Here is a 26020-nt window from a genome sequence, read left to right as displayed (position 1 = left end):
CTACTTTAAAAAGGCTGTCTGCATTATTTGGAGATATTTTACAACTCAGGTTGTCAAGAAATGACTTTGTAGTTATACACATCACTACATGTTTGACTACAAAATACAAAGTGATCTATAAAAGTCATTACTTATAGCATCTTATTATTTTGAACTAGACAGTAAGTAATTTGTTTTAAGTGTACGCAATCAAGAGTTAGTAGCCGTCCTTCCTGTATTGAAGGGCATAGTATGTATACAAATTTTTTACTTCAAACGTCAAGTGAAAGGTTAACCTTTGAAAATGGTTGATTTATTCTTGACTTTCTTCTTGTATTCGTTTTTTTATCGTCCAGTAAAGGTGAGGATATAAACCAAAAACTACAGCTGGACATACACAAGTTCAACTAATACAATTTCTAATCGCTGACAGAGCTGATTTTGCTAGATTGTTTGTTTGCTTTGAATTTCGCTCCAAGCTACGGGCTGTTTTCGCTAACGTCCCTAATTTAGCAGTGTAAGATCAGAGAGAAGGCTGTTAGTCATCACCACCGCTGTAAGCTTTTGGGCTACTATTTTACCAACGAATAATGAGATTGACGGTCGAATTATTACGCTCCCACAACTTAAAGAGTGAGAATGTTTGGAGTAATGGGGATTCAAACCCACGACCCTCAGATTGTGAGTCGAGCGCCCTAACTATCTTGCCATGCCAGACCTATTTGACTAGAACTCATACCACTTAAAACTCCAGTCCTCGATTGGAGAGAATTTGGGTTATTTTGGCTGACACAGGTGATCTGACTGGATATCGCACACTTGAAATTTGAGTGTTCAACTGTGTAAGGCAGGGGTTCCCAACCTTTTGGCACTCGCGACCCCTTACCTAAAAGTTTGAAACCCATGTGACCCCCTACTGAGGGCTTACTATCAGCAGCTTAATTTTTCTTTTATTTTCTGTGAAGGAGAGGGAAAGAAACATCTAAAAAATATTTTAAAATTTTGTAATTATTTATTGCAAATTAAATCACATTGGTCCAACCTGAATTCACAAAAAGAACATATATTTCTTAAAATAATATTAACATAGGTTTGAACAGCTATCCAACCCAGCTAGTGAGATGCCTGATGTTGCATTTCAGCAGAAAGCTTTGAAATTTGTGGCCGAGCGTTTGTTAGAGCCAGTCTCATGTCATCTCCAACATCCAATCTGTTCCTATTCTTTGTTTTTATATTGACAAGAGTGGAAAATTCTGCCTCATACAAGTAGGTAGAAGCAAATGGAACAAGGACACGTAAAGCTATCATGCTGACTTTGGAGTATGACTGATACATAGCGCACCAGAACTGAGTCACGGATTTCACCTTGAAGAGATCATGAGCTGAAGAGTCGTTCCTTAGATCCAGAAATTCATCTTGGATATCATCTGGGATGCTGGATACATCAAGTTCAGTACAAAATGGGTTCCTTACCAGGGCCTCCTGTTCCTGTGATAGCTTCGGAAGTAACACTCGACTTCCTTTTCTAGAGACTGAAGATGTTCGGTAATCTCATCCTTGAGGAATTGATCCAGTTGGATCTGAGATTCATCCGTCACTCCACAAAGTTTTTCAAACATAGCGATGTTTCCAAGATTGGTTTTCCGACGCCAGTTCTGCAGTTTGGAAATAAAGGCCCGAAGACTATCTTGAAAAAGGAGAACATGTGTTTCCCTTCCTTGAAGCTTCAAATTGAGCTTGTTCAGCTGGTCAAAAATGTCGGCTAGGTACGCAACCCTTTTATTCCATACTTCATCTTCGAAGTGAGCTACAAGATCTTTCCTTTCTTGAGTCTCCAGGAATAGCTTTATTTCATCATTCATTTCAAATACACGATTATTAACGTTTCCTTTTGACAACCAACGTACTGCTGTGTAGAAGAGAAGAACTTCGTGGTCAGCATTCATGTCTTTGAATAGGTGAGTGTTGAGTGCTTGAGTCTTCACATAATTTACAATTTTGATTACAGATTCAAGCACTTCCTGCAGAGAGGCAGGGAGAGTCTTACTGGCGAGAGCATATCGGTGAATCATGCAGTGGATGCTCTTTGCTTGAGGTGCTAGCTTCTTCACTCTCGACTGGAATCCTGATTTCGATCCCAGCATAGCCGGTGCTCCATCCGTACAAACCCCACACACGTTTTCCCATTGAAGATCTTCGTCTTGAAAAAAAGTTGAAACTTTTTCCGTGACATCATCAGCTTTTGTTGTGGTTTCAAGTGCACTGCAGAATAAGAATTCGTCTTTGATGTCACCTGAATTAATGTATCTCACGAAGACAAGCAACTGAGAACATGAACTTACATCTGTTGACTCGTCGAGCTGAAAGGAGAACAAAGGGGAACCCTTGATTTCAGTAAAAACCTGCTCCTTCACATCCATAGACATTTTAGAAATGTGCCTCTGTATAGTATTATTTGACAGGGATACTTGCTGTATCTTCTTTGCACTGGCTTCTCCAAGAATAAGATTTACTGCTTTCATCATGCAGGGTTTAAGAAGTGTTTCTCTAATCGTTTGAGGCTTTTTTGTTTAGCAATTTCGAATGCAACCTCATATGAAGCTTCCACTACGGCTGCACTCTGCTGCTGAAACGACCCACTTCTATCGATTCTTTGGCTTTTAAGACACCGTTCATGCCATTTGAAGAAATCCAAACACTTCTTTGCGTGTTCTGGATGTTTCATCTCGAGATGACGCTTGAGTTTTGATGGTTTCATTGACTCTGCACTCAGGACAGCATGGCACAAAACACACTGTGGTTTCTCGATGCCGTCGTTGGCGAGCACAGTGGTGAAGCCAATGTTGAGGTAGCATTCTAAGTATCTGCGCCGTTTAGCCATGGACACAACTCACCTCTACTGCTTACTTAGCTCCTTGTTAAAATAAAATAAAAATGTTGAATGATGAACGCTTTGGCAACTGTAGATCTTACACTGACTACTTGTGGGGGGTGCAGGTAGAGTAATGATGGGGTAAGTATTGGGAGGGAAGGGAGCGTGGCCAGTCGCGCGATTCGTCATCCACCAATCAGCAACGGACATGTGACTCACGTGTCGACAGCGAGCACACACACACTTAATCACAGCTAAACAGACACACAAGCATCAGTACATGCACGTGCACTCACATACTCGCTACTCACTAGTACACACATACATACAGTTGCAGACACATACACATTCACACAGGCACATTCACTCACAGGCACGCATACATACACCCATAATATCACCTAGTGACATTGAACTAACGTAGCACACGTTTTGCTTTGCACCGAAACAAAACAAAATGTAAGAGCATGAAAATGTAATTGATGAAATAAAATTAATGTTATCCAAAGCTACTTCTAACAAGGCTACGCGACTCCCCTGCCAAGGTTTTGCGACCCCCGTGCCAAGGCTTCGCGACCCCTTGGGGGGTCGCGACTCACCGGTTGGGAACCCCTGGTGTAAGGTTTAGGTTTTGATTGACACAGATAGGCTAACTAGATCCACAAACTCGAAACTAATGTTTTTCAACTATATAGGATTTGAGTTTTTTTACTGACATAGCTTGGCTGATTAGAGTTCATACTGTTTGAAACTTAAGTCCTTAGCTAGACACTTTTTGGGTATTGAATGACACAGTTGGGGTGATTAGAATTCATACAACTTGCAACTTAAGTCCTTAGCTGTATAGTGTTTGTTTTAACTGAATAGCTTGACTGACTATAAATCACATACTTGAAACTCAAGTCCTTAGTTGGATAGTGGTTGAATATTGACCGACACAGCTTGGCTAACTGGAGCTCCTACTGGTTGAAAATTCAGTCCTCAGTCAGTTAGACAGCATTTGGATTTGGTGGAGACAGCTGAGTTGATTAGAATTCACGCGCTTGAAGCTCGAGTCATTCAGCTAGATAATTTATTTGTTTTGACTAACACAACTGGGCTGATTAGAATTCGCACTTCTTAAAATTTGAGTCCTTAGTTGAACAAGGTTTTAATTCTGTTTCATACTACAGTTTATCAAGGTGTGTGTTGTATGTAAATTGAAAAGTTGAATCAATTCGCAAAATAAGATATTTTGCTTCCTTTTATTTACCATTTGTTACATTTAATGGAAATGTGAAACTCTAGCTAAATCTGTTTTATTTTCAGACTACTATGACATCATGGTAAGAAAGTGCCTTAGTTTCGCAGCCAATGTTACCGAGGTGGATTTGATTGATTCACAAGGGTACGTGACATAACTAGATTGTAAACCACGAGAGTCTGTTTCTAGGACATGACGAGGTTTATTATTATTTATGTTGTATGCTATGTCGTTTTTTTTTAATAAACTCTCGACATTAAAATATTAACAAAGCTACCAGACGTATAAAAACGTAGTTGTGTCCAGGCACAGTGTGACGTAGCTACTACATATGTTATAAGGATCACAAGTTCTCTTAGTTGAATGCAATGGTGTTTTAATAGCGTGATTGTTATGTGTTATCGTGATTTAGTGTTTTTTAAACTTAATAACCACTAAATTAACTCAAGCAATAGTAACTTAATTTTTAACAGTAAGTCATTTGTAGAGGCATTTTTTTACAGATGTCCCAAGACGAGTTTTTTGTCCAAGTTCCAGTACAACAAGACATCGAAGACCGCTGATTCAGTATTATATTCTACCTTCAAGTTTCCCAACACCCATAAAATTCACGTTCAGTGTGACATCGTTCTGTGTAAAGGCAGCTGTTCTCTGGTACGTTATCTCAACACATCCATTATTTCTTCTGATTTCAGTTCCTTGTGAAATCGTTCTTTGTACGATCGCTATTCACTATGACCTTCGATTATAAAAGACTGAACTGTTCGACTGTTGCGGCAATAACGCCGATGTAGTTTTTTTGTTTTTTTTTCAACCAAGTGAAATTCATGTCGTTAATAATAAAATGAAGAAAGTTTATAAATCTGAAAATACCTGATGATTCATTTATTTATTATAATGATTTTTGAATTATTTTAATGTTATATAAATGGTTGTCAAAACCCATATTTCGTTACAGAAGTAAAAATAAGGTAAAGTTCAGTTTGAAAAATCTACACATACATGTTTTTGCGTCACATGAAGCATTATATTAAAACTGTTTACTAAGACGTTTCAAATTGTTATATGAATTATTCTGCCAAATTAACACCCGGTCAAAGAAAAGTATGCAAAAGTAATTAATTTTCTAGGTTAACTGTCAACATAGTGTAGAAGCCCTTCCTCAGCCATTGCCGCAGACACGGGATCAAGGTGAAAACATTCAACTTTTAGCCTCTACTACAGTCTTTGTTGTGGAACCTGGCCACGATATTAGTAAGTTTTTGTTATTTTATACACTGTTCCCTATCAGAGGACTCCTAGTGGCTCAGCGACAAGTCTATAAACTTGTGACATTAAAAATCAAGTTACCATACCCGCTGTAGGCAAAGCACAAATGGTTCATTATATAGCTTTGTGTTAAACACGCAACAAATTTAACAGCTACCTAATGTTTAAAACAGGAATTACAATTACGAAATTATTTTGTTTTATATAACTTGGGTTCTTTTTGCAACGGCTACAGAACAATTTATAATGTGATAAAATGATCAAAACCGCTATATGTTTTAAGGCATATTTAATAAACCTAAATTACGATCCTGTACATTTTAAGTCGCAATATTTTTACATAAAATAATGCTTTAACTTATTTCAATAGAAAGTGTTTTTCTATGTTAAATAAACGGCTGGAGTAACCATCCCCTGGACGAAAATTATGCAAATACATGAACGAAAGGTTATCTTAGTACATTAAAAGTTGTTTCCCTTATATGTAATTGTAAAACCAAAAACAAATGACAACAACAACAAAAAAAAAAATAAAAAAATAAAATTGCAATATAGAAACATGCAAAACTGAAAACCTGTATATACCCCCGCGTGGGCCTAATGAACATCAAAACTAATTTTGGTGAACATCGTTTCACATTCTGCGAAGTAGTTATGTGGACACCAATGTGTATTATTAAAACATGCTGTGCTCGTTATTGTTCTTCCTGTGGTGCATTTTCAGATAAATTGTTTGTATTATCACTGTGTGCTAAGCCTGTAAATAAGTTTGATTGCGTAAGAAAACAAACTGTGTTTTAAGTGAACATTGGATTTTTAATTTCTTACCTCTAGGTGCACTTGCAGTAACTGATTGCACAGAATGGCGGTTTCCATGGTTAATTGGATTATGTATTTGTTTGGCTATCCTACTTCTTGTGATGTTGATAGTCAATATTTTCTTGTGTTCGTCGCTAACCTGTACTTGCACAAAAACAGAGGTGAGTTTCAGAGTTAATGACTCGCGAATTTACTGATGTGAAGCTCCCTGAAGTGTAGATGGTGTATCAGAGGTTCTAATATAAGATATTTTAATTAGTAAAGATATTTATTTCATATTGGAATCTGATGTGCTAAACTTATCAATAAGTAGAAAACAAAATTAACATGTACATTGAAGTTTTGTGTGTAAAGTTGTTATAACTCATCCTCATTCACAAATATTCTATGCTCTTATTGCATTCAGTTATCCCTATTTTGATTAAAAATACAAAACTAGTTCTATTTAAAATTAATATAGTCTTGAATAAGGAAAGCTGACAAAGTGTCACATTATCTGGAATACTTATATTATTTTTAGATACCGATTTTAAACCATAGCAGTTATTAGTGAGTAGTTTTACTTTCAGCCACATGGTATAATTTTAAATATGAAAATTGTTACAATATCCAAAGAAATATTGATAAATATCTTACTGAAAGTAAAGCCACTAGTTTTGTTTCTATAGCTGGTTTTAATACTCAGGGACAGATTAAAGTATTACATAGTAAACACTTTAAGAATATCATTCTAAACTTTTCCTAATTAAATCATATTCTTGTGATGTTGCTGTGATAGTTTATTCTGTTTGTTCGTCAAGTCAGCATCTGAATTTAAACATAACAGCATAAACTTGTATTATTAGAAACTAAAACAAGTTTTTATATTATAAATAAACTTAGTATTCCAAAAATTGTTTAATCTCAATATCTAAGTTCAATCTACACTTTCATTAACATGTGTTATTGGGTTTAACTAGCTTTAGAAAATTCCATTCCCCATCAGTAACCCTGGACACAAGTTAATGAAAAATATATAAGCTGGACCTACATCATTGACCAATGACACTTTTTCTTCACTTTACCTGCCAGTGTTTAGGCTTCCTTGTAATCAATACAAAACATGTTCATGCCAACAGTTTGTTTGATACTTTTTAATATGATATAGGTCCAACTTATATTTTTAGTAGTTAACTTGTTTTCAGGGTTGCTGATGAGGAGTGAAATACTCTAAACTAGTCTAACCCAATAATACACATTAATGAAAGTATAGATTGAACTGGACCTCCTTTCAACTTAGACTTCAAAATTAAACTTTGTTTTGAAATGTTAAGTTGATTTCTTATATCTACTACTGTTTGGCTATACAATATGAAAAACTGGATAGTGGCCAATTACACTTTTTCTACACCTTACCTATCCAGTGTATAGGTTTTCTTCATGGTGGATAGAAAGCTCATTCATACCAACAGTATGCTTGAAGCTTATATTATTTGTGACATCAGTAAAATACCTCTTTACTGTTCCATAAACTAGCAGTACTTGGGTTAAAGTTTGAAATAAAACTTGTAATATGAAGTAGACATAAGAGAGAAAACATGTTTTGGTTCATCTTGTGATGCTACAAAAAATGACTTATTATATACTTAAACGTTTAATAATATGTTTTACTCTATACTTAGGATAATATGTTTTCTTATATTTTTTCCTTAGGTTGTGGACAAAGAACCATCAGAGATGGAAGATTATGACCCCTACAGAGTGGGATGGGCTCCCAGCTCACACTATGGATCTCGAACCTCACTTAATAAGCCATACATATCAGGAGGCTCAACATTGAATTCTATTTCTCGCTCTATGGGATCTGGTAGTGACCATTATGCTATTGTCCACTCTAGACCAAATAGCAGGTATTCTCATCACTCCAGTAAAGAACCCCTCCACAGAGGTCCAGGGTCCACCATATCCAATGGGCAGTACTCTTCCAGAATTTGATCTAGTAACTGGCTATGTAATATAAGGCAAATTTGTGTCAACCATATACCCAAATTGCAAGGTTTTGTCTTTTACAAAATCATATACCCAAGTTGTAAAAGTGTCTCTTATTTCACAACTGTAATATTTTCAAGGTGTTTTTACTCAGATTATAAACAAAGAAATGTTAAGCTTTTTAATAACATTAAGATCAGAATTATACACATTGTCTAAGACCAGCATTGAAAACACTGCAAAGGTGTTTTTTGATGTTAAAGGTAAGGAAATTGCACCAAGTCTTTGGATAGGAAAAAAGGATTAGTTGTGGCTTGAAGCATCTTTCTGCAAACTTGATCAGTTTCAACTCTCTACTGGACACATTCATCAAATGTTACAAAATAATTATATAGTTGAAACTAGTCATCTCCAAAAGAGTTGCAGCAAGAGTCCCAAAAGTTAATGCAAAATGATAATTAGAATTACTTCAAGGGTCATACTGTACAGTACCAATCATTTTTTCATATGTTTAGTAATATCATCTCATTAATCTTCAACCAGTGGTGCTCAGTCATAAATTTGTGTTTACCTGGTGGTGAGTTTGTAAAAAATTAGTGGAAGTAAGTTACCATTAGTTCTAATATTTTATATTTATTAATATTAGAAGGATTAAATGTAAATAACATCTGTTTTTATTGACTTTTTTAACATTTTAAAGAATATTAAAATATTTCTTTGGAAAAAACATCCAATGCTAAAAGCTATCAAGATAATATGCTAAATGTCTTTTTTCCAAAACTTCAGTTTAAACCAAGTAGAAGTCTACAACTGTCTTTTGGAAGTATATTTGACTGAAAGAAAAAGTCACACAATAGTTTCTCAAGAAAGAATTTAGTTTAAAGGATGTAGAAACCGTACAACGTTATTAAAGAAAAAATTTAGTTTAAAGAAAGTAAAATTGCATAATATTATTAAAGGTCTTCTATTTAAAGAATGTAAAAACCATACAACAGTCTTTTAGAAATACTTAAGATTAAAGAAAGTAGAAGTTATACAAAAACCTTCTAGCAATACTTTTATAACATTAAGATCAGAATTATATACGTAGTCTGAGATCAGCATTGAAAACGTTAAGGAGTTTTTTGATGTTAGAGGTAAGGAAATTACACCAAGTCTTTGGCTAGGAAAAAGAATTAGTTGTGGTTTCTGTTGAAACCTCTTTCTGCAAACTTATCAGTTTCAACCCTTTGCTAGACATATTCATCAAACGTTACAAGATAATTATGTAGTTGAAACTAGTCATCTCCAAAAGAGTTGCAGCAAGAGTTCCAAAAGTTAATCCACAATAATAGTTAGAATTAATTCAAGGATCACACTTATAGAATCCAAGGTAGACTGTCCTCCAACTCTACCACACTTTTGTCTGTAGAGAAACCATGGTTTTATGTCTTAGCAATATTTGAAATATTTAAAAGACAAAATTAACATCTGTTTAAGTCCATTAATGGCAATACACTTTTCTAACAAAAGTTTAGATACCTTAACCTATCGTCCTTTTGTTTTCTAGAAATAATTTGCATTTTGAATGTGTAGATTTTCAATATAGCAATGTCTTGTCTTTATTTGAAGCATGTTCAACTGTTATAATAAATTATTGTTGGTGCTACCTAAAATAATACAATGTGACTTGCATAAACTCGCTAGGTAAAAGTGGTTGTTGATTATAGGATTGCATGAAAATAGCATTATATTTATTGCACTTTGTCAATTTTATGCTATTATAATTGGTGTAACTAGTCCTTTCCTAATGATTCACCACTAAATGTATTTTCTTCTTTACTGAGAATTCTGTATTACAAAACATTTTAATAACTTTCATTTCAATGAAATGCCAGGTGAAGCTTGTGCTACATTTCTACTACATAATTAGTGCCACATACATTTTGTAAGGGAGTTTTTTCCTATGTGATGTTGCTAGATTGATTCTGAAAAAAACTAATAATATTTTATTCTGAAACACAATCAATACTTCATTAATTCTGGCTTTATCTATGAAAAAACATTTTTTTATTATTATTTGTTAGTGTTTTCAAACAGTTTATTATTGGTAATCATGGCAAATTTAGCTTAATTTCATAATTATTATTGTACATAGTTGTAGCTCATTATTTTTATGGTATCAAATAAAATGTGTAAAAAAGTACATTGAGCCTTTTAATAAAAAAAAAAACTTTTAATGAAATAAAAGTTATCTTTCTTATGTGATCACATCAAAGACAAGAGTGTTAATAGATAAAGTGGAAAATTGTAAGCAAGGATTATTATCTCATTACTGAGACACCCCAGGTTCAACATTGAGGATACATATGATTAAAATACAGTTAATATTTTTAAAATGTGCACTTGAAAAGATAAAAAGGAAGAATTAAAATATTTTGACAACTTGTTATACTAAACTCATCCACACAAGCCTGGCATGGCCAGGTGGTTAAGGCACTGATCTTGTAATCTGAGGGTTGCAGGTTCGAATCCCAGTTACACCAAACATGCTCACTCTTTAAGCTGTGGCAGCATTATAATGTCACAGTCACTCCCACTATTCGTTGGTAAAAGAGTTGGTGGTGTGAGGTGATGACTAGCTGCCTTCCCTCTAGTTTTACACTACTAAATTAGAGACAGCTAATGCAGATAGCCCTTGTATAGCTTTACACGAAATTCAAAGAAAAAAACTCATCATGTAGAGGGATCAACAAATCATAATCTAACACATTAGCAGAGGAAAAAAACGATGTTTTGTATGCATTGTGATAGAAAATGTAAATTTATTCAGGAAAAGAAAGTTGTAGTGCAGTCATAAATAGAAATGTCAGTAAATGTGTTTTTAATAAATATCTATAAAGTTCTGTTATTAATATTACTGATGTCAAAAACATTTAGGAGAATAACTGTGCACTGAACATAAAAAATGTTGACAGTTAATCAAACAATGTTTTACCTTTGTTCCTAATGAACCGAAAATGTCATCAAGATAACTGTAAGCTTGATTCTTAAATTCAGTAAGTACTGTTGTAATTTACACAAGTAGATTTACCAATCTAGAACTACTCTGTGATTTTGATCATGTAGGTTTCTATTGCATCTAATGTGAGAATTATTTATAATCAAATTAACAACTTTTTGAATTAAAGTGTTTAATGATACTTCATACTATTTCAAAATTTTGGAAGCTATAATTCTGAAATGGTACTACACAGTTTTGTTAATTTGTGAGTATTGAGTATTTTTTTTAAACATGTTTAGTTTATGTGTCTTTTTGGCTACAGTTAATGACAGTTCTGTGGATTCTGCTCCTCCTCTATTCACTTTCAAGAGCTCCCTCCCTCCTCCTCCTCAGGATTGTTCAGTCAAGTCTGTTCGAGACCTCCTACACAAAGGGGCTATCAGATGGGTGGTGTCCATTGAACCACGATTTTTACTCTCATCTATTTATTGTCTCCAAAAACAATAGATATTGAAGATTAATCATGGATCTGTCCCAGCTGTACACCTATTTGGAAATACCTTGATTCATCATGGATCCTAACTCTCACTTCAGAGGATTGCTTTCCCTAGAACTTTGGATGATCAAGTTCATATTTGAGTTGCTTAAGTGTCATGTTATTTTCTTAGGTTCATCAATGATGGTTCTATTTTCTAGTTCTGGGTGCTGCCATTTTATCTTTTTTTCATATCCATGAGTATTTTATTGAGTGGTATGCTCTTTTGCATATCATATTCACTTGTTGGGTCTTTAGACTCATATTACATGGATGACTGGCTGCTGCTTTCTTCTTCCCATGCCCACTCAGTTACTCACACCAACTTACTTCTTCAAGAAACTGCTCAGGTGGGGTTTTCCATCCAGGTGGAGAAGTCCTTTACTACCCCATGCAGTATCTTATTCATATGGGGACTCTTTTGAATTCTAATCTTTGTCAGGCCAAGGCTTCTCCATTTCAGCTACTGGATATAGAGCAGGCAGTTAAGAAGGCCATACTTTTCCTTTTCTCTCTGTGTGAGAGGTCCTATCTCTTTTGGGAATGTGGGTTTCCTAGGAAGCTCTTTTCTCTTGGGTTGGGTGCATATGCATTACCTTGATTGGATGTTTTTCGACCAGTGAAACTTCTCTCATGATCTCTTGGATCATCTCATCACCCTTCCACCTGGGATCAAGGCTGATCTTTCTTGGTTAAAGGGACATGATCACAGTGGAGATTCCCATTCTTCCACCTGGACTCAAGTTTTATATGCTTACAAATGATTTCTTGGTAGGTTGAGGGACGTTTTTTGATTCCCAAGAGATTTGGGGTCGATTGACTACTCTCCATATCAACATCTTGGAACTTTTAGCACTTCATTGGGCAATGTAACATTTTTTTCCACTCTTGCACGATTGATGGTAATGGTACATTCTGACAATTGCACTGTCATCAGCTATATCACCATGTCTAGATCTCTGTGTTTTGAGACAGGGTCTCCTATACTATGCCAGCGACCACAGATCTGGCATTTCATTTACCTGGAATTATAAATCTTTTGGTCACTTGCTCATTGCATCTCAACCAGGTTCTCATATTGGAGTGGTACCTTCATTCTCAAGTATTTTTTGGGTGTATTCTCAACTGGGAACACTGCATATATACATTTGCCACTCACTGGAATGTGAAATTTCCTTCCTTTTCATCTCCAGTTTCTTACCCATTAGCTCTGGGGTGGGTTCTTTCAGTGGAGATTGAAGGGGTCTTCACCTATATTCCTGCTCTTCCACCAGACTTCTCTCTGAAGTCATTTTCCTTATGCAGATAAACAGTTGTCATTTTCTGCTGGTTGCTTCATATTGGTTGCCTCAGAGGTATTTCCTCTGTTTTGGCCGTTACTGAAGCACTAGCCCCTATCTTTCCTGATTGCTCCTTCAATAGCCATGATAGGACATATTCCTCCCAAACTCCATGTTCATGGGTGGTTTTTTAGTCACTTCCCTCAACTCAGGGACTCTCCTCCATCTAGCATCTTTTCTTGCCCATACTGTTTGCCCTTCCTCCTTGTCTATTTACTAGAAGCATTAGTCTTACTTCATGTTTTAGTCTGTTCACCATGGCTTCCAACCATCAACCTTCTGTTCTTCACCTGTTCCATCTTTCCCCTGGTTATTTGATCAGTGTTTATCTGTTTTAACTATTGCTCATTATAGGGCTGCCCTGTTAAACACCTTCCATTCTCCCACATATGGAAAGTTTCTGGTCCATCTGTCACATTCCTTTCGTTAGATTGAGATCTCTGCTGTCGTTCATCCCCTGTCTGGTTTTACTAGTGTGATGCAATTGTTACATATTATAATTTATTTTGGACAAGTCTGATTTATTATGTTAACCTGAAGATAACCTAAGAGGAGATAGAAATGTTGTTCTGTACATTATTTTCATTAAAGTTTTAATATCCAACCAGTCTTCTTGAGAATACAATCTTTGTCTCTGGGCCTGTCAGTTGTATATATCAATCACACGAGATTCTCAAACTGTAAACACTGTTCGAAAAGAGGCTAGCTTTTTCGTAAAACAAATAGTTGATTATTACTTTCAAGAATCTTCTACAAATTTACAGAACAGGTGGGACTTGCACAATATACATCCAACAATATATGCCACATGTATCAAACTGAAACAACATAGGTAATAAAATAAACATATAGCAATAAATCTGTTACACAATGTGTTCCTTGTACCATCTTCCCCTTAAGATATATTTCCTCCCCCTCCTGGCATGAAGTCATCACTATTCTGATATTTATACCATTAATGTTTCTCACACACTTTACCATACCTCATATGTTATCCTTTATACAGATTGAGCCTTTCTTCCCTGGGCATGGATTGCCCAGAAAGGTTTTTTTTACCCTTTTATCCTACTTCCTTACCTTCCATTTCTCATCTGTACTCCCATTCAGATCCAGATTGAATACGTTTTCTAGTTTGTTCCCTTCTATGTTATATGGCTTATACAACCTCCTTTCTTGGTTCTTGTTCCTGTCCATTTCTCCATAAAAAATCCATTTCCCATGATCTGTCACCTATTATGGTTGCCATGTGGGTTCGTCAGTTCATACGATTGATGTATTCTTTCATGTTCGTGGAAGGTTGCCTTCTACATAATGTTTCTTTACACCAAATTCTAAAACACTGTCATTTGGAGATTGTTCAGGCTGGTATATGGACAACTAACACATTTGTTGCACACTATATGCACAACCCAGCTGTGTCTTTCTCTGGTGGGTATTATCTTCCTTCTGTGGCATTTTTACACACTTCTGTTTACTGTTGACAAGAGTAAGTCAACATATTATTTGTTTCTTATTTTGTTGATATAAATCATATTTTGGGACCCCACCTGGTGGTAGATGTAGCTTGGTGAAGTATGCTTATTATTTTATTAGTGCTAAATCTGTATACTTCTATAATGCTCACTGCTGAGATGGGGTGTTTCTGTAAGATCATCAGCTATTTATCTTGTAGTGTTTATATATATATATATATATATATATATATATATATATATATATATCACTTTTTAATGTATGGATGAAGGAAACTTGCAGACTTCATGAGTAAAGCAGATGGGGATTTTTGCCAATTCCTACTGGCCTAAATTAAACTTCATAGCTCATGTATCCATTCAGTGAGAAGAGGGTTATTGTCTTCATACTTGTTGATTATGCAGTAACAATATTCTGGATCCAAGGCCCTCCTCTTGGATGTATTTGTCTGGGTTGACCTCAACTGCTGATCACAAAATAAACTTCTTATGCAAAGCACTTTGACTGGATACTTTCTGTCCAGAAAGATTGCACTTAACATATTTGGTAGTATCCCAAGGCATTTCTCCAGGATGTTTTTGACTGGGTGGACTCTATGTATTCAAGGTGCTTCTCCCTCAGTTTTGCCTGGGCAGACTACATTTGTTGATTTCTGTATTTTATGCAAGGAAGTTCCACTGAATGTTTTCTGCCTGGTTGGATCACACTTGGTATAATCCAATGTATTCCAAGGTGTTTATCGAGATGTTTTTGCCCAAGCAGACCACATTAAGCCATAATATTATACATTCAAAGGGCTTTGCTGGATGGACTGCAGTTCTTGATCTTACATAATTATGCAAGGTGCTTATTTGGCTTATTCATGTACAATTTATGGTCCTTTAGCGCTAGCCACAAATACTTGTATTAACAGCACGTTACTGTGATTAATTATTGCTATGTCCCATGCTAACACTTGCTACCTATATGGATAAAGTATGCATTATCTGTTTATAACTAAATGATGCTGAATTACCTGGCAATATTTTATCAAACAATTTATTCTGGACACTTTGTCTGGATTTTTTTTTTATGAGGAGGATTGTTCTTGTTGCTCACAATATCCTAGACAAGGCATTTTCACTGATTGTTCTATCCAGTTGAGCAGTGTTTGGCATGCTCTAGTATTCCTTAAGACTACCCTCTGCACTGATTTATTTAGGCCTTTTATTAATTTCACATTGTGCTGTTTCATGTCAGTTATACAGCACTTCTCCACCAAATGGTGCCGTACATCTCCTTCTTCAGACTACAGTGCCTCTATTACATTCCTCCCTGTATGCATTACTATGTTTGTTACTGGCTGAAGAGCATACCTATTCCAGAAGTAGTGCTATATTCCACAGTTGTGCCTTTTCTTTTTATGGCACACTTGTTCTTTCTAGGCAGTTACTCTCTGCTTGGTTGATTACTGTCACTCCTTCACTACTCCCTCCACCTTTGCAATTTGTACATCAATAGTAAAACTTCAAAATGTCTTGGTACTTTCAATGAGAATGGCAGTTTGTGGGTAAAATCCTTGATGACAAGAAACCCACTTGAAATAAGTGTTACTACATATATTAGCCATTCTGAGATACATTTTTGGGTAAAATGGCCAGATCAGAGACTTCTAGTGATCAAGTATAATTTCAGAAGAAACGTTGTTAGCAGTATCTATTGTTAAAACCACTTTGAACCAAATAATGGGACTGACTATTTCTCTCATAATGAATCACTTCTAAATGTGTGGTTTATTCAATGGCATTTGAACATGAACCTTCCAAATTCACAGCCTGAAACACTAGGCCTTACTCATCCTTCAAAATAACCTGATAACTTGACTTCTGTACTGAATGTTTAATTTTTTTTTCTTGTATTTTGACTAATGTTTTGAACAAATATGAAAAAAATTCATCTGGTCTACTGTAAATTAAAATATGTAAAACAAAAGTGGTAAAAGTTTTTTTTTCAATGGTGAGAAATGAAACCTTTTTTTTTTTGATAATTTCTTTTGACATTGAAACAAAGTCTGAAAAATTATGTTGTAACTTTATAACAAAGAATATTATTTCTGTTAGAATTATTTTGACTTAAGATATTTTCAAAAATGTTATGGTGAATTTTGTCAAACCTTCATTTATTAAATTTTTTAATACAGGATAAAAAAAGACTAATATAACTTTTAAATTAATACATTAACCTACATTAAATTAACATATGAAGTTCATGTGAAAACCATTTCCAGAAATAATTTCAATTTGACAATATCAAGATTACAGAAGCATGTTCTTTGTTTCACACAATCCAAGAGGTTGGACAACAATGTATCTTACTTTTAGGATGGAACTTGTTATATCTATTTATATAATGTGAAAGCCTGATGTATTTTTATCACTTGTATAGTCGTTTTACTTCATATGCAGAATACAAAAACCTGATTACTTATTATTTAGGAGATAATTCTGTTTGTAATATGTAAAAACATATTGCATAGCTCATTCTATCTTATTTTATGGATGTAAATAACATTTTAAAGTTATTTCCAGGATGCAATTATCATATAATATACTGTGCACATAGGTGTTGTATCTCACTTTCAAAATACTGATAGCATACCTCATATTTTTTTGGAGATTTAAAAAGCATTTTGTAATCTTAGGGAATTTATGTAGCCATTGTAAATACAGTGTTTTCATAATTCTGTCTTCATACACCTACTTCAACCATATCAAATATTATCACTGTTCAAGTTGTGTACATTTTATGTCTGAAGGATACATTTCATGGAATGTTGTGATAAACTAATACCTTGGTGATCTCAACAGCAGCTGAAGTTCTCAAAATGAAGTAAAATAATTTTACAATGTGAAGTTCTTTATTATTCACATGAAAAAAAATCTGTTACTATCATAAAATATGTGAGGAACTGAAACTGGACACACATGTAAAGAAAACTTGCATTGTTGAACATGAATCACAGTTCTGTCTCTACATCAACTATATTCACTGAGATAAAAAGATACAATGAACTATACAAAAGCAAGGACAATATACTGTCTGTACAGAGCTCATCAAGTGTACAATGAAATATGACTACACCTTTCAAATTACATATACAACAATATTACAGGGTACTATTTGACTGACGTTTAAATGAAGAGCAGGATGATCTGTACAAACAGGTGTGACTCGCACTTTAGATTTCATTACATAGTATTAATGTTGCAGTTACATGTCACACGTACATAATGTTCAGGAAGAATAAGATACTAATTTTTGCACTACATTTCGATAAAAAAAAAAGATATTTTGATAATTTACAGGAAAATGTCTTTAAAATAACTATTATGAAACTTAAATGCAAAATTTTTTGAAACTCAAAGATTAATAAATATTATGCACAACAGAACAAATTATATTAGTCATTTACCCATCTACCATGTACCATAAGAAAAATCAAGGATAGCTCATAAATACACTGACAATCTATGATACATTGTTTTCTAGCCTTACTAGCAAGGTCTGAAACTTTTATAGGAACAATAAACTTTAGAACTTTCATTACATCATTGGTAATCAGCAAACCATAAAATAAACATATTTGCAATAAATGTTTATAGTCAACACTTTATGATGTAGCCTCACATGATAAGTTATGTCTTTGCAACTACATTTTCATTTGGAATAGCCTAAATCACTTGTAAAAGCATTACTTCAATTATCCTCCTTAACCTCACTCGATCAGCTTTCTTTTTACTCCAGAAATATACCACCTTAGCTTTGTAGCACAATAATTATATTCTTAGTTAAAGCATGCCTCTTTTCAAGATCTACTATGTAACATTCAAATAGTTTGGATGCTTGGGCTGAGAGTAGAGGTTAACTATTAATAATGCATTTATAAAAAATATCTGAAAACAAGAAATATTAACAGAAACAAGAACATGAAAGACCTGTTTAGATAACCTAACATGAGGAAGTTTTATTGATTACTTTTCTGATACACAGATAATAAATAATCATATAATAAACTCTTTGACTGGTTGTTTATACAATCACTAATACAGATTTTTGTTTCCAAATGCAGAAACTTGTATAGGAATAATGTTTTACTGTCTGACAAAAATTAATGTATGTGTATTGCAAAGTACTCTTCTCAGATTATCTAAGTCGGTTTTATTACAACTAGAGAAGCACAACTTTTAAGTTTTTTTCTTTTGTGTGGTGGCATTTCATTTAAATATAAACAAAATTTTTTACATTATTACTTTTTATACACACAAACACATATTATAGACTAAGTCACATATTTAAGCAAAAGCTGAAAACCTGAACTTCACAACTCTTAGAAACAAGATTTCCTGTTAGTAGCTTTTCATGATATATTTAGGTTTGTGTTATTTGATCTCTCCCTCCCAAACTTGAAAAATACATTTCATAGAAGCAGCATGTGGATGCCAACATTATCCTCACCATCATTTCTAAAGAGAGATTAAAGTAAATGTGTATCAAGCAATTTTAAAAATTATACATTTCTAAGGGTACAGTTAACCTTCAACATGTCACATTGATAATGATGAAATATGTGGATTAATTTTGATTTTCTATCTTGCATGTAAAAGAAATGTAAAACATTTGGTTTTACTCATTGGTTATTTTACAATCATGTGTAAACACTAAGGTAAATCAAACACAAATATAACAACATAAGTTAATTAGATCAACATGAAATAAACAACAACAATTTGGAATGTACTGTGTTTCTATCTATAAAATCAGGATCAAAGTAGATTGCAAAAAACAGTAAAATGTTGTCTAGGTCAGTGTTTCTCAACTCTGTTGATACTAGTGACTGGCTTGCTTCCTACTTAAACAGTAATCTACCATTAAGATGCAATTATGATGAAAAACATAGCTTACATAAGAATATTATATCAGTTTTTGTTTGTTTGTTTTTGTGAAATCACACAAACTAGAAAGGTGGTTGTGATGGGCCAATGGTTGAGAAATATTGAAAAATTGAAAGGGATATACTGCTATATATATGAATGGCTGCAGCATGTCTGAAACATAAGATATGACATATAGCATTAGGATACATACAGTAGTTGGATAAAATTTGTAAAGTTGACATGTATGGATCTTAATTTGGTGATGAATACTTTTAAATGCTTTATTTATGAGTATATACAATATACTGTTAAAGTTCAAAATATTTACAGATTTTGCTTCTAATAGAAAACGTGCATTTAATTATATTTAACACTTTAGATACAGTAAGTATAAATAATAAAGTGTTTAAATGAGAATATAGTGGTAGAAATGACTGTGCAGCACTGGGAGGCTACAAACACTAATTTCAATAGGTGGTGGTGTAAAACTGTCATGTTTCTGGTTCTATTTTAATATAAAGTGTAACACTATCATAATGTAGATCCTACTTTAATAAATGGTATAACACTGTCATGTTACAAACTTTATTTCAATAGATTGTACAACATTCTCATGCTACATGCCATACCTAAAAATAGCAACATTGAACAGTTATCACTACTTTAAGAGGGAGAGTCACTGTATGTACCATACTTTAAGATACAATGTAAGCCTTTCATAGCATGGGTCATATTTTAAAAGATAGTGTAAGACTGTTACAGTATGGACTGTATTTTAAGATACATAAGACTTTTACTGTATGTACCATACATTAGGAGACAGTGTAAGGCTGTAATATTATGGACTACACTTTAAGAAACAGTGTAATAATGTCATATCACAAATCTTGCTTTAATAAATGGTGTAATGTTGACATTCCACAAGCTATAATTTAAACCTGATGTAACACTGTCATTCTACAGATATTAATAGATGTTATTTACATGCTTTTTTTTAATTGCTGGTATGAACAGTGTAACTCAACAGAGTTTGATTTAGTAGACAATTTATCACTGTAGTTTTACAGGTTTTAGTTTGGCAGACTAATTTAACACTATACAAATGTAAAACTTTAACTCTAGATGGATTATTTTAGTAGATAATACAATATTAATTCTTAAACATTTGAATTTATGATACATTAAACTTCAATGCAACCACCTTCTGCATGATACGAATACTTATTAAATATTTTCAGTTTGTTATCTTTGATACATCTACACATACTTAGAACAGGAGTTAAATGTCCTGTGTTGAATGATTCATTACATATGCAGAGAATACTCCTAACTTCAGCCTCACAAAAACAAACACACATTTACTATATGAGTGGTGATGTAAGAATCTTTGATATGCAATTATCTATCTTTTATAACTAAGATTCTCAACAAATAAAGAAGTCTTTAGATTTAAAATAATGCACAATGCTACTAAAAGAAATTAACATTTGATCACAGCAAGCTATGTTATGATAAAAATTTTAAATCAATACTGTCCTTACTTTCTGGCTTATAATGATTAGCCTTCCGATCCCAGTGTGGAGTATTTTTGGACCTTAAAAGTGTTTTTGTTGTACTGATGCTTCTAACATCTTCTCAAAACTGTAAAAAATAATTTGTGTCAAGTTATCTTTCTTTGACCTTATATGTTTTTTAACATTGGACTAATTTATGTGTTTAATATACATAAAAAATGAAACATCACCAGGATCTTATAATATTCCATTTCCAGCTCCATGTCACCATTTATCCATAATGTAGCAAAACCTTTTAGGTTTCCTTCTATGTGAAAAATGTGTTTAATTATTAAACGAAATCGAAATGGCAAATGATTAGCAGTCTATTCTTTGTACTTTTCAATCACACATTCAAGCTAGGCTATGATTTTTTTCAAGTTTCTACCATTTGCATAGTTAAGGAGAGAGAGAGACAGCACACAGTTTGTAATTGCTGGAAGACTACTTTCATAAAATTACTTCAGTTTGTGTGATGCAATTGTTAGTAGCACTGTAAGGTAATTGCTTTCTACTGTTTTTCTTTGTTCACTAAATAGCAAAAAAACAAAGAGGTCAGATGGTCTATCAGTTGAACCAAAGAATATTGTTTCTTCTGCAGCTTGGAAGAGAATGTTTGATGCTCCCGGTAATAAGAAGAATCAAGAAGCTTGTGGGGATGCACAAATAAATTATGGTATTCATAACAAAGAACCCAGACATAGAGATATTTTTGGCCATAACCCAAACAAAGCCCTAGGAGATTTAGATAAGTCTTAAAATTATGTATCCAGCTGACAAGCTATAGCTATTTACACAATTCACTGTGTGAGAAGAATTGAAAACCCCTCTTGAATCTGGTTATAAAAAAAAAGTTTTTCTATCACAACTATTAGAAAGAATATCCAATTTGCATTTACTGAGCTGTTAATTGTATCAAAATGCTTTTATGACATTTGCTTTCAATTCTCATTAAGGTTGTCATATTCTTCCAAGCATACTTTGTCCAGCTTTCCTGCTGGAAAAATAGATATTTCTGATCTACACACACACATAAACATGTATTATATGCTGATATTTAAAGTTTTCTTCACACTACTAGCCTATAAACATCCCTTTAATCTGTAATCAATTATAAAATATAACATAAGAAAAAATATCTCCATACAAGAACAATGTAACTTGATGATAAACAGGGAAATAATGTATTCTTATATTTAAAATAATATTTGATCTAACCTATAATCAAGTACATTGTATCAGATAATAATCATCAAATAACAGTGTGATTGACTTAAGATTATATTATATCAGTAGTTGGTATAGTTTAAAAGCATGATTTGCATGCAAGTTCTGAAGGAAAAAGAAGGACAAAATTTTCATAATTGTTTCAGGTTTCAAAATAAGTTTTAAATTGTTATTGTATTTTTCTTTTTACCTTTAAGTAACTCCAATGTGTTTTGAAAATAGCCAAGATCAAACTTGCAACATTTACAAATTGAAAATTAACAAGATTTCCTTTAGCTTAAACAAATGGCTCAATAAAGACACTTTATACAAGAATAGTCTGTTCTTACTTTAAAAAATACAAGTACATAAAGTTGTTTCTACATATAACTTTAATTGAAATTATAATAGAAAGTGCTCTTCAGTTAAAAGATAGCTGCTTAAATATCAAACTGTTCATATATTTAAATCCTTAGGCAATGTATAAACGATAATCAGTTTTAGGTCTTGCTAGGCATTTCAATGGCACGGACAGCTCAGAAGAACTAGTTTATTATCCCACAACATGTAAATATTATTGACTGTTATCAAAGGACTAAATGAGTTTTATTTCCAGGTGCTAATCTTAGCATTCTATACCAAATCGTATGTTATTACATTGTTTTCATAAAATAACAATTTAATATAATTAACACTGCAATTACTGGATGACTAGTTCTACACATAAACAATAATGTAAATGTTGAAACTTATCCCATTTCTTAACTGTGGCCTGAAAGATAAACAGTTCAGAGTTTTGATAGTTGACTACAAATTATAATATTTCAAAGAGATTTTCAGAAAGCTAATAAAGAGGTTCCCAAATTACTGTCCAAGGAACAACACTGTCACAGGTTCTGTCATGGATAATAGACTTGTTACTCATCTCATGAGCAGTTTATAGATATCCTTCACATTAACAACACTTGTTTTAAAATTTTCCATACGTTGCTGGTACTAGTTGTTGGTGTGCAAAAAAAAAATACAACAGTACAAAATATATAAGATAAAGCAATATGATGACAGAATTCAAATGTATCACAAAACTGATTGTTAAATCCTATAAAACTAAACCAATCTTTACTGAAGATTAAGTATATATCATGATAATCAGCAAAAGTTTAAATATGATCAACACAGTGTCAGTGGGCCGAATTAATCTCAACTGTTGGACCTCAGAAAAAGAGGTTTAGGAACCCTCAAGTTAATGTGTTGCCTGATGCTGTTAGATGTTATCATTAAAAAAAATACTAATATCCATCTGAGAGTCTGTTTACAAAGTTGTCAGAGTATTTACAAATAAGCAACTTTTACCAGAATTACTGAAAAGTGTAAAAACTGCAAATTTTAAAAGCAATGAAAATATTTGTTTTTACATCTATTTATTTTCTTTTAAGAATAGGACTTACTTATTACTTGAAAAAATAGAATGAAATTGTCACAGCAATGTACTGGCATAAACAACTATGTGTAATTTTCCATTCAGATTTCAAAATTATCAAAACATGTAGAACACAAAGAATCTGTCACTCTTGCTTCTAGAACGTTATGAAGCAACAGGTTTTTTGTGTTCAGTCAGTCTCACATCAAGAATGGATACCTCTTAACAATATTTGTACACTCTTAACTATTGAAACAATGAAAAACAACAGAAACAAGTACATGGATGTAGCTAGGAATCAAAATATTACAGTGACTAACATTCAACTATCTTCACTGGCAGACTTAACTATCTCCTGACCCTACACTGGAAGCCTCATTCATTGATTCAACTCCATCACCAGCTCTATTTCCATTTGTACTGGTTTCATTTGTGCTTCCAACTGAAACATGAGCCATAAGTGCATGATGAGATGCTTGACCTTCACTCAACTGTGAAATGTTGGTAACTACAGTTTGATACATGGACACTGGAATTGTCACCATGCCAGACACTGGAAATGCTAAAACAATAAACAAAGAAAACAACCATGCTTCATGTATGCATAAGTATCATAATCAAATTTTTATTGGCCAATTACTAAAATTTATCAGATTTTATTTATTACACAGTTTAGTTACTCTATTACCAAATATACCAGACAATAAAAATAAAGGCAAAATACTTAAATGTTCTTTTCAAATGTACTGTCTGCCTAATGTTTATTTTTCATCTGTATTGGCATTTCAAGTCTGTTAAATGTACTAAATTTTAAGTTTAGTCTAACTTTCTGAAACTCACCAAACTGTAAATATAATCAAGTTGTGTTAATTTACTAAACTGTAACCATAGTACTGTTAAATTTTTGAAGTGTAACTATAGTCTAGCTCTGTTAAACTAATCAAATTGTAACTATAGTCTAGTTCTGTTAAACATATTAAATTGCAACTATAATCTAGCTCTGTTAGACATATTAAACCATAACCATAGTCTAGCTCTGTTAAACATATTAGACTGTAACCAAAGTCTAGCTTAGTTAAATTAATTAAACTATAACTATAGCCTAGCTCTGTTAAACATATTAAACTGTAACCATAGCCTAGCTCTGTTAAACATACTAAACTGTAACCATAGTCTAGCTCTGTTAAAGTTACTAAACTGAAATGGCAGTATATCTCTGCAGTTCTGCTAAACTTACTAAGCTGTAAATAGTTTGACAATGTTAAAAATTATTTTTAACAATATTTCTGAAAGTATAGCTTATTAACATTAAACTTACCACATGGTATTTATAAATATAGCTGAAAACTGGTTCATTCATTCTAGAGGTAACTAATAACCTTAAATTACACTGCACATCAAAGGTTTTACTTCTTGAACACTGTTGGGTGTTCCTTATAGATTTTTGGCTGCTGATCAAGAAAATCATATCCAAATTTGCCCATCATGTACCGTTTCATCGAAATCTTCAGTTTTGTCATGTTTTTCTTATATTTATGTCCAAAAATTTTCGTTCCTGTAAGAGACCTATGAACAATGTTTTGTGTAGTCTGGGCATGTCCAGGCATGAAATCAGACCAGGTTGGAAGCTGTTATGAGGAAGTATGGAGACCTGGCATGCCTGGGCAGGCCAGAGCCAGTTAGACACTGTCTCAGCAAGCTATAAAAGTGGCTTTGATACATAGATGCTGCTCATTGGATTAATATAGACCTTATAGTGTGTATGTATTGTTTCAGAATATAACATTGCCTCAGTAGTACTGTAACAAGTAAGTTAGATATCATAGACGTTTTACAGGACGATTAGTATCGGTCAATATGTCTTGTCAATGTCGTAACAGCCACGATACATTCTACTATATTTGTGGCGAGTATACGCTTGTTCATCAGAGATGCTCAATGACTGCTCTTGTGAAGAAAGCATTTCATCTGTACTTTGGTTGTAAAATTGGTGATCAAGACCAGAAATGGGTGCCTCACATTTGTTGTGCAACATGTGTCTGAGAGCTTGGCTCAGAGGCATTCGAAAGACAATGCTGTTTGCTGTCCCGATGATATGGCGAGAACAGAAAGACCATGTGACGGACTGTTACTTCTGTTTGACTAATGTGTCTGGTTTCTCTGCCAAAAACAAGAAGTCAATTGAATACCCTAATCTGCCTTCAGCAATAAGATGCTACATGACAACAGTATTCCAATTCTGAAACCACCAGAGGAATGAACCTTAGACACACCAGATGAAGAAATTGCAATGTAGGGAACTGGCAGTGACATTGATCCGGATTTTGAACCGTGCACCTCAGGCAATCCACATCTCATAACACAGTCAGAATTAAATGATCTGGTCAGAGATTTGGGTTTGTCAAAAGCAAAAACCGAATTGCTGGGTTCGAGACTGCAGGAATGGT

General features: G+C 33.5%; 2 protein-coding genes across 6 annotated transcripts in view; one reads left to right on the top strand and one right to left on the bottom strand.

The window, feature by feature from the left end:
• LOC143234858 (uncharacterized) overlaps positions 1–10379 on the top strand; it is a 51640-nt gene extending 41261 nt beyond the window's left edge. Inside the window, exons 6-10 of the mRNA XM_076472546.1 lie at positions 4160–4238; positions 4598–4748; positions 5225–5348; positions 6198–6343; positions 7875–10379. Coding sequence (XP_076328661.1) covers positions 4160–4238; positions 4598–4748; positions 5225–5348; positions 6198–6343; positions 7875–8156 — 782 coding nt within the window. The 3' untranslated portion in view covers positions 8157–10379. The remainder of the gene's footprint in view (positions 1–4159; positions 4239–4597; positions 4749–5224; positions 5349–6197; positions 6344–7874) is intronic.
• Positions 10380–17447: 7068 nt separating this feature from the next.
• The window catches only part of LOC143234854 (nuclear respiratory factor 1-like), a 55008-nt gene continuing 46435 nt past the window's right edge, over positions 17448–26020 (bottom strand). For 2 of the 5 annotated variants that reach the window (XM_076472532.1, XM_076472534.1), the window contains exon 11: positions 17448–24135. In XM_076472532.1, the coding sequence (XP_076328647.1) occupies positions 23918–24135 (218 nt within the window). In that variant the 3' untranslated portion in view covers positions 17448–23917. The remainder of the gene's footprint in view (positions 24136–26020) is intronic. The other 3 variants (XR_013018834.1, XR_013018833.1, XM_076472533.1) reach the window with 3 other exon arrangements.

The sequence above is a fragment of the Tachypleus tridentatus genome, chromosome 12 (genome assembly GCF_004210375.1).
Source record: "Tachypleus tridentatus isolate NWPU-2018 chromosome 12, ASM421037v1, whole genome shotgun sequence".
Classification (NCBI taxonomy): domain Eukaryota; kingdom Metazoa; phylum Arthropoda; class Merostomata; order Xiphosura; family Limulidae; genus Tachypleus; species Tachypleus tridentatus.
The sequence above is the reverse complement of the archived record's forward strand: the minus strand, read 5'-3'. Positions and strand labels throughout refer to the sequence as shown.